The 16,304-nt window shown below is 41.4% G+C and overlaps 1 protein-coding gene and 1 long non-coding RNA gene across 3 annotated transcripts in view; both read left to right on the forward strand.

The window, feature by feature from the left end:
• LOC108655737 (uncharacterized) overlaps positions 1-12,681 on the forward strand; it is a 29,764-nt gene extending 17,083 nt beyond the window's left edge. For both annotated transcript variants that reach the window (XM_089263364.1, XM_089263363.1), the window contains exons 3-7: positions 5,102-5,231; positions 8,328-8,442; positions 9,135-9,295; positions 9,356-9,495; positions 9,597-12,681. In XM_089263364.1, coding sequence (XP_089119490.1) covers positions 5,102-5,231; positions 8,328-8,442; positions 9,135-9,295; positions 9,356-9,495; positions 9,597-11,654 — 2,604 coding nt within the window. In that variant the 3' untranslated portion in view covers positions 11,655-12,681. The remainder of the gene's footprint in view (positions 1-5,101; positions 5,232-8,327; positions 8,443-9,134; positions 9,296-9,355; positions 9,496-9,596) is intronic.
• Positions 1-16,304, forward strand: part of LOC149090730 (uncharacterized) — a 120,332-nt gene that overhangs the window by 60,196 nt on the left and 43,832 nt on the right. The gene's annotated exons all lie outside the window — the stretch shown is intronic.

The following is a 16,304-nucleotide window of genomic DNA, read 5'->3' on the forward strand; positions in this document are numbered from 1 at the left end:
CGCTGCATAGCCCCAGAATAGCGAATGGGCTTCTCTTTCAATTTCCCATTCTATGATTTGCTCTTTGTATCCTTTCGCTTTGCGGAAAAAAGCAAGAAAAACACACATTCACACACACACACAAAACACAATAAATTAAATTCAGTTTTTACACATGAGAAATGTAGATTTTATGGTAAATACGCAAATGTGTATATGCATATATGTATATAAATATATATGTATGTGTATGCACGCATATTTGATACAGTACAATTGCAATTTGTTTGGGGCAAACGCGGCGTATGCTTAATAATTATTTCAGTTAATATATTGTAAAGCTAGCAAATAATTCATATAAAACTTGTGCAAATAAGTCATTGAATAATTATGAGCACATAATGGTATGCATACATTTTCCTCTACACACACACACACACACACACACAGACATTCATTCATATACACGTAGTTATTTAGATTATAAAAATGCTACATTTAATTTGCGTCTGTCAACATTGTGAAGCGAAGCGCGAAAAAACCGCGCCAAGCTCTGTGGAAAGCAGCAGCCGGCAAAGGGAATGCAAATCATGCAAAAAACAATGCAATCTACTGTATATACAGTGGGAGTAGCTCATGTAAATAATATAGAAAGAGACAGAGAGACAGCGAGAGTGAGAGCGAAAGAGAGACAGTGGGGTTACGCCAAAGGCAATTGTTGCATTAAATAGCAACATCTCTATTGTTGGTATATCACACGATTGGGCGATAAATATGATATGTACTTTGTAAATATATTAGACATGGATGTATATATATGTACATATATATCTGTATCTGTATCTGTATCTGTATCTGTATCTGTATCTGTATCTGTATCTGTATCTGTATCTGTATCTGCATGTATCTGTTCTGTATCTGTATCTGTATCTGTATCTGTATCTGTATCTGTATCTGTATCTGTATCTGTATCTGTATCTGTATCTGTATCTGTATCTGTATCTGTATCTGTATCTGTATCTGTATCTGTATCTGTATCTGTATCTGTATCTGTATTGTATCTGTATCTGTATCTGTATCTGTATCTGTATCTGTATCTGTATCTGTATCTGTATCTGTATCTGTATATCTGTATCTGTATATGTATCTGTATCTGTATCTGTATCTGTATCTGTATCTGTATCTGTATCTGTATCTGTATCTGTATCTGTATCTGTATCTGTATCTGTATCTGATCTGTATCTGTATCTTGGCTATCTGTATCTGTATTCTGTATCTTATCTTGTATCTGTATCTGTACTTTGTATCTGACTTATCTGTATCGTGTATCTGTATATGTATCTGTATCTTGTATCTGTACTTTATCTGTATCTGTATCTGTATATGTATCTGTATCTGTACTGTATCTGTCTCTGTATCTGTATGCTGTATCTGTACTTGTATCTGTATCTGTATCTGTTATCTGTATCTGATCCTGTATCTGTATCTGTATCTGTATTCTGTATTCTGTATCTGTATCTGTATCTGTATCTGTATCTGTATCTGTATCTGTATCTGTATCTGTATTGACTGTATCTGTATCTGTATCTGTATCTGTATCTGTATCTGTATCTGTATCTGTATCTGTATCTGTATCTGTATCTGTATCTGTATCTGTATCTGTATCTGTATCTGTATCTGTATCTGTATCTGTATCTGTATCTGTATCTGTATCTGTATCTGTATCTGTATCTGTATCTGTATCTGTATCTGTATCTGTATCTGTATCTGTATCTGTATCTGTATCTGTATCTGTATCTGTATCTGTATCTGTATCTGTATCTGTATCTGTATCTGTATCTGTATCTGTATCTGTATCTGTATCTGTATCTGTATCTGTATCTGTATCTGTATCTGTATCTGTATCTGTATCTGTATCTGTATCTGTATCTGTATCTGTATCTGTATCTGTATCTGTATCTGTATCTGTATCTGTATCTGTATCTGTATCTGTATCTGTATCTGTATCTGTATCTGTATCTGTATCTGTATCTGTATCTGTATCTGTATCTGTATCTGTATCTGTATCTGTATCTGTATCTGTATCTGTATCTGTATCTGTATCTGTATCTGTATCTGTATCTGTATCTGTATCTGTATCTGTATCTGTATCTGTATCTGTATCTGTATCTGTATCTGTATCTGTATCTGTATCTGTATCTGTATCTGTATCTGTATCTGTATCTGTATCTGTATCTGTATCTGTATCTGTATCTGTATCTGTATCTGTATCTGTATCTGTATCTGTATCTGTATCTGTATCTGTATCTGTATCTGTATCTGTATCTGTATCTGTATCTGTATCTGTATCTGTATCTGTATCTGTATCTGTATCTGTATCTGTATCTGTATCTGTATCTGTATCTGTATCTGTATCTGTATCTGTATCTGTATCTGTATCTGTATCTGTATCTGTATCTGTATCTGTATCTGTATCTGTATCTGTATCTGTATCTGTATCTGTATCTGTATCTGTATCTGTATCTGTATCTGTATCTGTATCTGTATCTGTATCTGTATCTGTATCTGTATCTGTATCTGTATCTGTATCTGTATCTGTATCTGTATCTGTATCTGTATCTGTATCTGTATCTGTATCAATGAAGCTAGAGATTTTTATAGTGTGTATTCACTAGAATATTTCGGTAATTTGAATTGTTTACTTGGGTTGGCAGTGTAAAATAATTAATATATGGCGGATATATGTACGTTTATTTATGTGTATCAATTTTGCATATGGAAATCACAGTACATTTTTTTGCAGAGCCCTCAACTTATACATGCATTCATTAAATATTTCGCATATTTCGATACGAATTCAATTAAGTATGAAAATTTCTCTCGCAGCTTTGTACGGGATTTCTATCAGAAAGAATATTTTTTCTTTCGTCATTACACAGGCAATCAATAGTAGTCATTATGAAAATTGTGTGGCAGATGAACAATTAGCATAGAAAAAACATACATACCTTTTCTCTCGCTCCCTCTCCATCTATCCATCCCACTCAGAGCTTATAAAATTCTCGTTGTACAAGGAAATTAAAAGCTGTTCCGACATCAAATGATTACAAATATAGTTATTTCATATACAAATTGGCATCCAGATGTTGGGAGGAGAGACAGGCAGACAGAGAGAGGGAGACCGATAGACAAAGTGAGCGGGAGGGTGATGTAGAGACTATGCTGAGTGAATGTGAGTGCATTGCGCATACGCCGTGTGGGCAAATATAATTTTTTTGCGCTTCACATTGCGCCTCAGTGCGGAGCAACAATGTGCAAAGCGAGCCAAAAAGCATTTCATTAACTTAATTAACTTTTAATTGAAATTGTTTGACAGACGCGAAGAGCATGCGCCAGCGTACTTTCATCTTTTAATTGCAATTTGAAAACGACAAAAATGAAAAAGTATAAATACGAAATACTTATGGAAACACAATAAAGCAATATCACGAATTTATGAAACATTAATCAAAAAATATGCTGTGGAATGTTCCATATGAAATAACTTCGAAAAAAATAATTGAGTTAAGAATTTATAATTTATCAGCGGGAAAAAAGTTTATGTTGCTGTTAAAAGCAACATGTCAGTTGCCTGTCAGGTTTAACTGAGTGTTAAACATGTTGAACCCACTCACAAATATATTATATGATATATGATATATGATATATGATATATGATATATGATGTATGATGTATGATATATGATATATGATATATGATATATGATATATGATATATGATATATGATATATGATATATGATATATGATATGATATGATATATGATATATGATATATGATATATGATATATGATATATGATATATGATATATGATATATGATATATGATATATGATATATGATATATGATATATGATATATGATATATGTTATATGATATATGATATATGATATATGATATACGATATTTAAAATTACTTCTTAAAGTGCTTCCCTCATCATATTCCTCTGTAAATTAGTCAACTCGATTGTTCCTGCATAAATAGACCGCCTGGTAAATATTTGAGACTCTGTTTGCAGACCGATCCATAACATAACATTCTATTACTGTTGAGCTGTCGCAAGTGTGAGTTGTTTTGTTTTTGTTTTGCTTAATGCATTTGTGGCCAGCTTAAGTACTTTTAACTAATGCTCAACATTTTTTGCTGGCCGTGTGTGGGGGGGCATGAAAAGATTTGATGTGCGCTTTATTCACGTCTGGCTTCTGTTTATATGCATATTTATTTTCGCTTTAGTCCGCGCTCCGCGTCTCCGTGCATTCGTAATTAGTTAATGTGCCGCCGCAGTCAGTCTCATTCGCATTACAGAGCCTAAGCGTCGCACGGTTTCACGGGTGGCTGACTGACTGCCGTCCTCCTTGCTCCCTCCTTCAGCCGCAATCGCGCTATGTCCTTGTTGGTTATTAAAAAGAAGGAAAAGAAAGGAGCTTGCTGCCTGGGCGGTGTGTGCGTGTGCGTGTGCGTGTGTGTGTCAGGCGCTATGCCTCCTGTTCGGCTGTTCTTAGTCGTTACTCACCTGCGCCCAGCTGCTGCCTCGGCTAATGAAGTACATATATTTATATATATAAATATATTTACATATATGCATGCCGAGCCCCCACATATGCCGGTCTTCAAAGCAACATTTCTCTTTTTTATATTCAGCTTATATTTTGCTCTGCTGCCGCTTGTACACATAGGCACGCACAACAACCACACACACACACACACACACACACACACACATATACACATACACATTTGCATGCATAATATGTGAAAGCGTGTTTTTTGATATGCTCTTCCCTCAGTCTATGTGTGTGCGTGTGTGTGTGAGTAGAACAACATTTAAAATGTAAGCGTTTTACGTGGCGTATACTTAATGCATTAAGCATACGCCGCGTGGCCCGTCACAGAGCTGCGCCACTGACAACCTAAAGGCGACACGCAAAAAAAAAATATATGTATATGTATATATATAAATAAAAAACCCCCTCCCTTTGGTTTTACCAGCTTCTGGTATTTGTAGTCGTATTCGTTTTCGTTCTCGTATTCATCAGCCCTCTACTCCGCCTCATTCACAGGTGAACGTGAGCAACACCTGGACCATGCCGCAGGAGGGTTTGAATGTGTTCTATCGTTTCTTCCGTGATCGCATCTCCTGGTTTGAGGCTGATGCCGTTTGCCAGTTCCATCATGCCAATCTGGTGACAGGTAAGTGGGAGACGGAATGGGCAGTGGCCAGCAGACAGTTAGCCGCAAAGCCAAGTCAAAGGTGCGGCGTGAGGCTTTAGTTAAGCTATCTGCCCAAGCAAAAAAAGCAACAGCAAAAGAGAAAAAAATAATGAACATGAGAAGGAAACGGAAAAATATTTGCCATGCATGTGGACATAGTGGGGCAGCAGAAGCAGTAGCAGTAGCAGCAGCAGCAGCACCACCACCAGCAACAGCAGCAGCAGCAGCAGGTGCTCTGGCTGCAGGGCCAACGATAACAAAGAGTGCATATAAAGCAATGGTAAATGCCAACAAAATGTGAAATGCAAATAAGCCCAATCACAACACAGAAATTGGGAGGAGCCGAGCGTGCAGCTACTGGCAGGGGGGTAACGAGCAGGAGGGCAGGGGGGAGCCGGGTCTATTGTAAATGTCCGGCAGCTGTTGTCACAGTGCTGCATGGAACGGGCTTCATCTGACAACCCGGCGGTTGCAACTGCAAAGTGACGCAGTCGAAGGTCCTGAGAGTCAAGAGTGAAGCCTTTTGGAAAGGGTAGTCAATGTCAGTGCCTGTGCCAGTCCTCTGTGTGCCTCTGCCCCTGCCCCTGCCCCTGCCCCTTTCACTGACTATGCCAATGTCTAACCAGCCAGCCAAAGGATCTGGTACGACAGGCTTTATCATGTGGCTGCACCACATACAGCACAAACATAATAAATCCCTTTCACAAATACCGGACACTGCAATGCGGGCCAGACGTGGGGCAGGGTCGGTGCAACTAAATCAACAATAGGTCGCTTAACCGGCTCATGTGCATGCGGTCCTCGTAAATAGCTAAGTAGATTGTTGATAAATTGTTCATGCCACTCAAAGACAATGCAAATTGTGCGACTGCCATCGAAAATATTCCGCAAAGTCTGCCAAGTCCGATCAAAGCTGCAAATCTGATAAACAGGCAAATTGCAATTGATATCTATATATATAGATATGGTATATACATACATATGCTTGTGGCTCTACTCCACGGAACGTAAGAGGGAATTGAAAGATGGGTTGAGGAAAGAGCGATTAGGAGAGAAACTTTTATAGAGTAGCCTGAAATAAAGGGAAATACATCTGTGAGTACCAGATCCAACAGGAAAGTGAACAAGTCACAGCAAGTCAGAACAGAAGAAACAAAAATTGTTTCAATATATTTCAGCATCTTAGCAAAGGGTTAGAGAAAATGTTCACGAAAGGGTTATAGAAGTTAAATGGAATCTTCACCTATGATAAATATATTATATGCAAATACCTTCAACACGCTGATACGGAAAGTTTCTCTTTAGTTAAAAATATGGTTTAAACTATGAACCTTCGATTAGACATACTACAATAGATGGCCTAGTCACAACCCCCTTTAGAGTTACTGCCAAGGATAGGACAACCTTCAGTCGTTCCTGGCAGTGAAGTACCATTCCGTTCAATACAGACAAAGATGCACAAAGTTATTCAAGGCGACGTAACGGTGCTCACAAATCTGACTTGAATACTAAACTGGTTGATTGGATTGCATTGTCCTTTATCCTTATAAATAGATTCATATGCTTCACTCATAGTTTGCCTCAACTTGTGTACAACACCAAAAGTTCATTCGAGCGCACAATTGTCCCCGGGTCAGCTAGCTATCTAGAGGTGGGGCGTGGCTGGGCGGCAGGCGTGTCGTGGGCGGGTGTCAGTGTGCATAAACAATTTGGGAATCAGGGATGCATGTAAATGTGTGAAACAGAAACAAGGATAATAAAAAATGTAGCACAAAGCGGAAAAATGTGGAAGCTGAAGAACAACCAGAAGAGCAAGAAGAAGAATAAGCAGAACTAGAAGCAGCAACCACGTCGTACAAATACACAGCTAAATGACAGGGTGAGCCGAATGGAAACCAGACTAAAGTTGAAATAAGAAACTGGAAAATAAAATATAGTGGACGACCAACAGACGCCCTGTGAGCAGAGCGAATATACTAGAATATACTTGGTAGACGTATATAAAATTTAATATAGACAAGTATATACATATATATGGTATTTGTATGCTCATCAGATCTATTTTAACTCATATTCAAAGGCAGATATAAAATAAATGTCGTAAGGATATCATTTTAGGAGTTTTAAGACTATTTTTATTCTAAATATCCAATATTGAAGAGCAAAAAGCGACTAAAAGGTGCTCTGCAGATCTCAATTCATTATATAACTAGTCGTTGCCTACTTCGATAAAGCGACTTAAAGGTGCCCTTTATAAGTATTAGTAATGATATATGGATGCCAAGTGGTAGACACCGTATATGTAGATCTTATTTTGTATTCATTGTATACAACTCCAAGGTGCTGGCAGATACCCTGTGCTCGAGATTAGCCTAACATCTACGTGTTTTAACTGTAATTATTAATTAACTAGCTATATGTTACTAGATGTTATCCCGTATCCAAGGCTCAATTTGTTTGTTAACTAACTTTGTCAGGGATATCCGATTTTTTCCCACAATGTCCAACAAAACTACAAGGTCCTCTCCCACTGAGCTATATAAATTTCTATGCACACAGAGCCGAAGCCCTTCCACACACAGTTTCATTTTCGATTTTACTTTTTGCTTTCGTAAATATTTTTAGTATGAACACAAGTTGAGAACATGCATTGGATTAGACCAGCCGCTGCCCTGGCTGTCTGTCTGTCTGGTCTGTTCGTTTAGATGGAGGGAGTGGGGCGGTGTTGTGGGCGGTAGGGGCCTTTCGGAGTGGTTTCTGTGGTCGCTGTTGCTGGCAAATGTGCCGCATGCCCGGCACAGGGAACGGAACAAAAACAATACGCCGGACAAATTAAATAGAAATATTCGCATTGAACAAATAAAAACCATTTGTTTCTCTTTTCAAACCCTTCGGTTCTCGTTCTCTCATCCTTATTGTCTTTACTTTTGTTGTTTTTTGTCGCATGTGCTGTTGTTGTTTTCCTTCCCCCCTTCCTCCTTTCCCTTTTCGCTTTTCATTTTCATTTTTATTGTATTTGTATTCTTTTTGTTTTGTATTTTTGTTTTTTTTTTTTTTTTTGTGTTTTGCTGGCAGTCGACAACAGTTTTCAATTTGATGCAACTCGCGACCTGCTAAGGGAATTGGATGTGAACGACATCGTTTGGATTGGACTCATGCGGCCGCAGAACTCGGATCGTTTCATGTGGTCGTAAGTACAACAGCAACTACTTCAATAACAACAATAGCTACATAGTATTGTAATTGTTCTGTTCGTGTTGATATGTTTATTTTTGGACTGTGCGCTCCGATGTGAGAGCTCTTTAATACTTGGATGTTTCAATTTCAACTCGTTAGCTGCGAGTCAAATAGGAAGTTATTGGAGAACTTATTAGGCCAAAAGTTGTGCCTCAGGAGGGGAGCCGAACTCAGATTCGAATTAATCATCTATTCATTATGTTAATTGCCGCAGCTACATGTGAATGCGCAACATTCTGTTACTGTCACTGTAACAGGCTGTCAACAGCTTCTCTGTTAGTTCTCTGCAATGGGCCATTGTTTAATTTACGAGCAACTTTAACATGGAGGCCAACTGAATATTAGCTTACTCTAGAACTTAATATTTATTCAACATTTGCTTTGAACAATTCAAATAATACAAATAATAACAGTTTTACAGGCATTTTTATTATATCGATAACCATTTGATATTTAATATGTGAATAGTTATAAATTAACATGAGCTTTGTATTATGATTTAATTATTATTCACTCGGAGCTTAGCTTCAATTGTACATATGTAGCTCCTAGAAGAAGATGTGAGCTCTGCTTAAGCTTAGCTTTAGCTGTATGCATAGTTATATACCTAGTCATATACATATACATATATCTAAATATCTATAGCAACTCGCGCCCTCTGGTGGCGGATACTGGCTACTGGGCCGAGTCCTTGCCGCTAATGGATGCTCCGCTCTGCGCTGTCATCGATCCCATACGCGACTATCGATGGCACGCGCTGCGCTGCGGCGGACCCGAGACAGCCTCGTTCCTCTGCGAAATGCCAGGTAAGTCTGCGTGCGTATGGGCTGGATGGGACTAAAGCCTTCTACTCTTGTGCCGCACAGTGCCCAGCTGGGCAGACGCCTGCATTCTGAAGGAGATGCCCAATTTGACTATGCAGTACATGGCGGACACGGCCAGCATTGAGCTCATTAGGAACTGCCAGGAGGAGGGGCTACTGCGGCACACCTGCAAGGGCAAGGAGGTGAGTGGATGAGAGTGTGGAGGTAGCTGAACCATGTGCCAAACTCCTTGCCTATCTGCCTGTCGGCCTTTGTTTCTTTTTTTTCGTAACTCCCTTTGCAGGATCGCGAGCGGGCCGTACGCGAGCTGATCTGTCCCAAGGAGCGCTTGGAGGCGCAGCGGATCAACGACATCACAAACTCGCACTTCAAGTCTCTGCAGATCATCAAGAGCATCCGGACCGATAACAACGAGAACAACGACATCGAGCTGCTGCCCCTGGTGCCCCGCTATGCAGCAGCAGGTGTGAAGATCGAGGTGGACACCGTCGCGCCAGCCGAACGCTTCAGCCTGGACCGCCTCATGATGGCCGACGAGCCGGTGCCCGTGGTGCACTACAATATACCCGACCAGGTGCCAATGCCCGTGAAGAAGTCGGCCAAGAAGGTGAACATCAACGAGGAGTACGACAAGAAGCTGCGGGCCCAGTATCAAATGCAGCTGCGCAAGGCAACGCCCAAGCCCCTCGCCCACCTGGACATGATGATGGGCGACCAGCCGGCCCTGAGCGAGGAGCAGCTGCCGGACGATGTCAGCGACAGCGATGTCTCCAACGAGATATTCGAGCCGCTGCCACACAAGAAGAAGGTATTGCCACAGGACCTGAGGACCATGCCGACCATTGTGGAGGCAACAGCCGCTGCTGCAGCAGCAACAGCAGCCACAGCAGCAACAGCAGCAGCAGGCAGCGAGTCGGCAACAACTGTCAAGCAGCTGGCGACATCAACTCTAGCGCCTACAGCGGCAGCAGCAGCAGCACCGACAACAACAACTACAACTACAACCACAACAGCAGCACCAACGGCGGCGTCTACAGTGGCAGCAGCATCAACAACTACAACGGTAGCTCCGACAACAGCAGCAGCAACTACCACAACGGCAGCAACTACAATGGCAGCAACATCAACAGTAGCAACAACAACATTGGCAACAACAACTACCGCAGCACCTACAACAACAACAACAACAGCAGCTGCAACTGTAACTACAACAAGAAAAGCACCAGCAACAACAGCCCATGAAAACATTATGATAACAACAACGGGAGCAGCAGCAGCAGCAACAGCAACAGCAGCAACAACAACGGCAACGGAAATGGAAACGGATACAGATACAACAGTTGTTGCCGCCACCGGTAACACGCCCAATTTATATAGTAGCAACACTGACACCACCAACATCCCAGCAGCAGCAGCAACACCAACAGCAACTGCAACACCAATACCAGCCGCAACAGCAACGGCAACGGCAACGGCAATGACGACAGCAATACCATTGAGCACGTCGACAACGGTGGGCATCGCACATCCCATTCATCCGGTGCAGCAGGCACGCGATGAGTTGTCCCATCCGCATGTCAAGGAAACGGCCGACAATTCGCACTTCATACCGCCAATGCTGTTGGTCAAGTCGCACTATGTGCCGCCAGCGAAGCATGGGGAGCATGCCGAGCATTGGGAGCATGTTAACAATGGTCCACTAGCCACGGCAACTGCAACACCAGCAACAACTACAACTGCTGCGGCATCAACAACAACCCTGCCAACAGCAACAGCAGCAACAGTCGAGCAAAAGAGTCGCCAACATGTTGTTACGGCTGCAGCAGCAACAACAGCAACAGCAGCGCCAGTTGCAATCGTGACGTCAACAGCTAGCGCAGCCGGGGCAACAGCAACCGCAGCAGCATCAACAGCAACAACAACCATCAAGCCAACGACGAAAACAACAGAGCCGACAGCAGCAAAGGCAGCTAGCAAAGAGCCCGCTACGGAGGCGCCACAGCTGCAAGAAATAACCGCAACAAAACAGCCAACAGCTAATGAAAACAGTTCAAATGCAACCACAGCAACAGCAACACCAGCAGCAACAACAGCAGCAACAACAGCTGTAAAGGTCGCCGCAAAGTTGCATTTGGAAAGTGAAAGTGTTGCTATTGCCGGGGCTCATCCTGAATCGGAGCCGGAGCATGAGAGCGCGGATGTGGATGAGCTGGAGCTAACGAGCGCCACAACACGGCGCAACTTCCTGCAGGAGGAAACTGAGGCGCCATTCAAGCCAAATCGACGACGCTCGCTAACTAAACCGGAAACCGTTAGCTATTTCAAGAAGATCTTGGGCTAAACACCCAGCAGCAACTGTAATTGAAGCGACTTTTACAGTTAGCACACATTTCCGACACTGTCACACACCCACAGCCACACCTCCGCCACTTTGTACCAGAACAACCCCCTAACCCTCTGCTATATAATTGGTATTCAAGAGACGAGAAATCAAAGCTGCATTGCTGGCAAATTGAATCAGTTCAGTTGACGTCGTTGCCTGATTCAAAGCCACCAAAAGCACCTACTCAACAGCAGCAGCAGCAACAACAACAACAACAACAACAACAGCAGCAGCAGCAGCAGCAGCTAGCATATCCACATTCTGGCCAAAGTTTGTAAAACTTGGCTATGTCCGCCTTCCACCCCCCGCCCCAGCTCCAAAGCGGAAACTCAAGCTGTTAGTCAACGCCAAGCGGAAACGCAAAGCAGCCGAAAGAAAACTCAAGAACTTGACAGAGAAAGATAGATAGTTGGACAGTGAATAAGAGCGGGACAGACATAGATAGAGAGAGAGAGAGAGAGTGAGTGAGAGGGAGAGGGAGAGGTGACAGCAGCAGCTTTCAATGGGGAGCATCAAAAATGTCAATTCTTTGCAGCACAAACCACAAAGTAACATCACACACACACACACACAAATATATATACACATACATATATGTAATACACAGCAATGGCAATAGAACAGTAAAAATATCGAATTCAGGTGCGCAGTGGGAAAGGTGGTTGCATACCAAAGGCCAAATCTAAAGTATGATAAATACTACTATAAATGTTTACAGAGCTACTCGTAATATACACGTAAGATACATACAGCCATTAGGAGCGTCTGTTTCGTCAAATTTCGTTTCCTCAACAAGAGAGACAGAAAACAACAGACACACACACACACACACAGGCACACGCATATGCGAAAACCACATAAAATAAAAGTAGATTTTGCAGATCGGTTACGACCGACTGCTCAATACTCGTTCGCATATTCAAACAGCTAGCTCTCTATAGAGAGATAAATATTAAGAGATATTGAATTACAGTTACAATTTGCCGCGACACGCAAATATATTTGAATATTTTAACAAACTTAAGTTTATGCAAATTTCAAATTTGGGCGCCCTAGGAAAAAATGAACTTTGTCTTCACGCCGAATCTGTTCACCCTAGCTCGGGACATTGACTAAGCTTCTATGCTGCATCCTCCTTTATTTCACAACTATGGTCACCCTAGATCTTCAATCTGCAAGGATGTGCACAATTAAAATGCGCCTAACGCGGGCGAGACGACTTCCAATTTCAATTTACTACGCTCTTCCCTAGATGAAAATATGGTCACCCTTTGTACAACTCTTCTTCATGTAAGAATCAGTTTATTCTCAGCTGGCATGCAAATGTGGTCATCCCCAGTAAAAAGTATTCCCACACATCTTTCACAGTTTCAATAATTCAATGATCAATCCCAAAAGCCAATATACTCCACTTGATCTCCGGCAAATGCAAAGCAAATAAACATATATTTATGATCTGTGCACATTATAATATAATTGAACGGGAGTCATAAACATTCAAGTATTAAACATAAGTATTATGCGCCCATAGACGAATTGCGAATGGCGAATTGCGAAACAGGCCTCATCAAATATGAATACACAATTTACACACACGTTGTAAAAGTCGATGTCTATACATATACATATATATATTTTTTTTGTGTCCAAATAGTGAATACGTATCTACATATATACACACATACGCATATTGTAAGATGGCAAGGCATGGCTATTATCGAGTGTGGAGCAGCAGCAGCAGCAGCAGCAGCAGATGGAGGCATACCTTAGATTAAGATTAATGAACCTAAAAGTAAGAAATATGAAGCGAAACCAAATGCTTCAACCACTCCCACTCCCACGCCCGCCCGTCCTCCTCCCCTCCAATCACATTACACAAACAAATTGAATGAAAAACCCAATTCCAAAGCACTTCAAATTACACTTGAACTAGAAAATTATGTGCTCACAAAGAAAAACGCAAAAAGGAAAACCAAAAGGAAAAGCATCAAACAAAGGTGGATAATGAGAGTTTGCTAATGTCGATGTCAATGGAAACGCGAACAATTTTTTCTGAATTCTAGCAGCAAATAGTAAGATATGCGTATATAGTATAAATATATACCAAATAAATAATTCAATATGAATAAAATTACATCAAAACAACAAATAAAAATACAAAATAAAAAACCACAAACAAAATTTAAACTTATTGAGAATTCGTTTGCCTTTGTAGAAGAAATCTTTTTGATCTATTTTTTTTTTTTACAGTTAGCACACACTCTAAATGAGCTTTAATGAAGCTAAATTTTAAGTAAGTTCGCGCTACCGAATAACGTCTTTTGGAGCTTAAGGTTTAATGAGCTTGCATTCTGTTCTGAGTAAGCTTTAAATCTATTAAAGTATGCGTAGCTGCTTTGGCTCTATTGAGACTTGTAAAAGCTTTTTAATGAACTTTCATATCTAAGCAAGATTTATAGATCTGTTTAAATATGCTTTCATGTTTTCTGGTAAATTTGTAAATCTCGTAACTAACTTAGATGCAGACTAACCGGGATAAAAATTTAGTGAATATTGGCTTGCATGCTAGCTGAATACAAATTGGAGCGTTCATCAATATTACATAGATGCTGCATTGAAATCTATAGAGCTCCACGGCTTATCAAAGGCAACGGTTGGGCTGTTCTAGCTGAGCGCTCACAGAGGTCAGGTTAAATTTGGGCATAGTCTGCAGTTGAAAGCTGTGCTAACGCCAACATTGCTTGCCGGTGGTCCGGTGTCCCATGCCGCTCCCCCTGCCACATACCACATGCCGCATGCCACATGCCCTGCTCCGGCTTCGGCTCCAGCTCCTGCTCCTGGTCTACTGCAGCCTTGTTGCCTCGTTCGCCGCAGGCACTCTACATTTTTTTTTTTTTTTTTTTTTTGTGAAGCATTTCCCTTTTAGCCAAAAAGGGCAGCGATGCGGCCAGACGCGGTGGCAGTTACAGTCCGACAGACACACAGATAGAGCGAAAGAGATAGCCAGCGGGAGACAGAGAGAGAGCGAGAGAGACGAGGCGGGTGAGATAGCAGCAGACGTCCTACTTATGATTGCCTAAAATCCAATGAAGCGTTGACGCTTGGCCCTGGCCGGGGCAATTGCTGTCATCGGAGAACAGTTTTCTGGATAACCAACGGAAGCTTTTGGCATACGCAGCACGGCACAGTGGGCGACCAACATCCTGGCCCATACTCCTCCCACCGGGCGCAACTGTTCCTGATGGCTTTTTAAAGAGCGGCCGGCCTTAAAGAGCTGCAACTTTATTCTTGCTGCCTGCCATTCGCTTGTGTTTGTGTTTTCTGCTGCTTTTCGTTTAATTCATATGCTTAAAATTGTAATTTCTTGTGTTTACCGTTAATCCTTTATGTGGCCGTGTGTGTGTGTGTGTGTGTGTGTATTGGTGTGGGTGTTAAGTAACATTTGACTGACGCGCACGCAGCGAATATATATTCCAAGAGTGCCAAGAGCTGCCAATCTTCTTAATACACTGCCCGAAGGCCATGCCAGCTGCGTCATTAAAGGCGTAAAGCAGCACATTATGTGACACGATATACGAGATACGCATTGTACATAGCCCATAATTTGTCTCGGGTGTTTATATAATGAATAGGTATAGCAGAAAATGATATAGTAATATTTAAACAAAATCCAAATCAGTCTTTCACTTGCAGGACATTCGCCTAGTCGAGTCCCGATTCGATTCTCTCAGGATCTCTTATTAATCTTCGGAGCCATGTACATAGAATACTTAGGCATATATTGATTGACCTCACTTTAAAGCTATCTGTCTAGGGCGTTTCTGGCTGCCATTCAAGCTATCTATCATACTCTCAACACAATAAACCATCACATGCAGGCAACTCGTGTGTATGTAAGAGTATTTCGTCTTCGATTTGCTGTTCTCGCCCCTGAGTTTTATTATTTCAGTCGCAAACGACGCGTTTTTACAGGCAACGTGGGCCCGCAAATTAAATGCAGCTGACACGGAGACCGACATCAGCGACAGACGATAAGAGCATTCAGACAGAGAGGCGGACAGACGGACAGACAGACAAACGAGGACATGCGTCCAACAAATGAGAATCATTTGGCGTAAAATAAAATGTTTTATTAACAATATAAACAGGCGAACAAATAAAAAAAAAAAGAAGAAAAAAAGCAAACAAACAAACAAACAGCAGGACATCATATGCAGGTCCAACGTGTGCTTTATGCTCTGCTAGGGATGGACCCCTATCGTGTCACGCAGCCCTGAATTGCTTGCTTTAAATAAGAGTTTGCTTTTGATCGGATTTCAATGCTCAGGTAAAAGCTGAAAATCTTAAACATAATTTGCTTCAAATCCGAAAAATTCAGAATCAACTTAAAAGTGTAAATTGGAATTTCTATAAAGTCTTAGGTATAGAATTTCCTTAGAAGCCGACTAATATCAGCTGCCCCCGTAAAAAACGAGTCGAGTGCATCTTCTATGTACGCCCGAGCACTTTTCGTCGTTTGTCATTTAAGCCAAATCCTTTTTGCCAAATAGTTTGTTGAGGTGGCAACAATTGGCCTCGGCTGTAGGATTATTGTAGGCAGCAGCATTT

This window comes from Drosophila navojoa, chromosome X (genome assembly GCF_054131105.1).
Source record: "Drosophila navojoa isolate 15081-1374.11 chromosome X, UAZ_NAV_1.0, whole genome shotgun sequence".
Classification (NCBI taxonomy): Eukaryota; Metazoa; Arthropoda; class Insecta; order Diptera; family Drosophilidae; genus Drosophila; species Drosophila navojoa.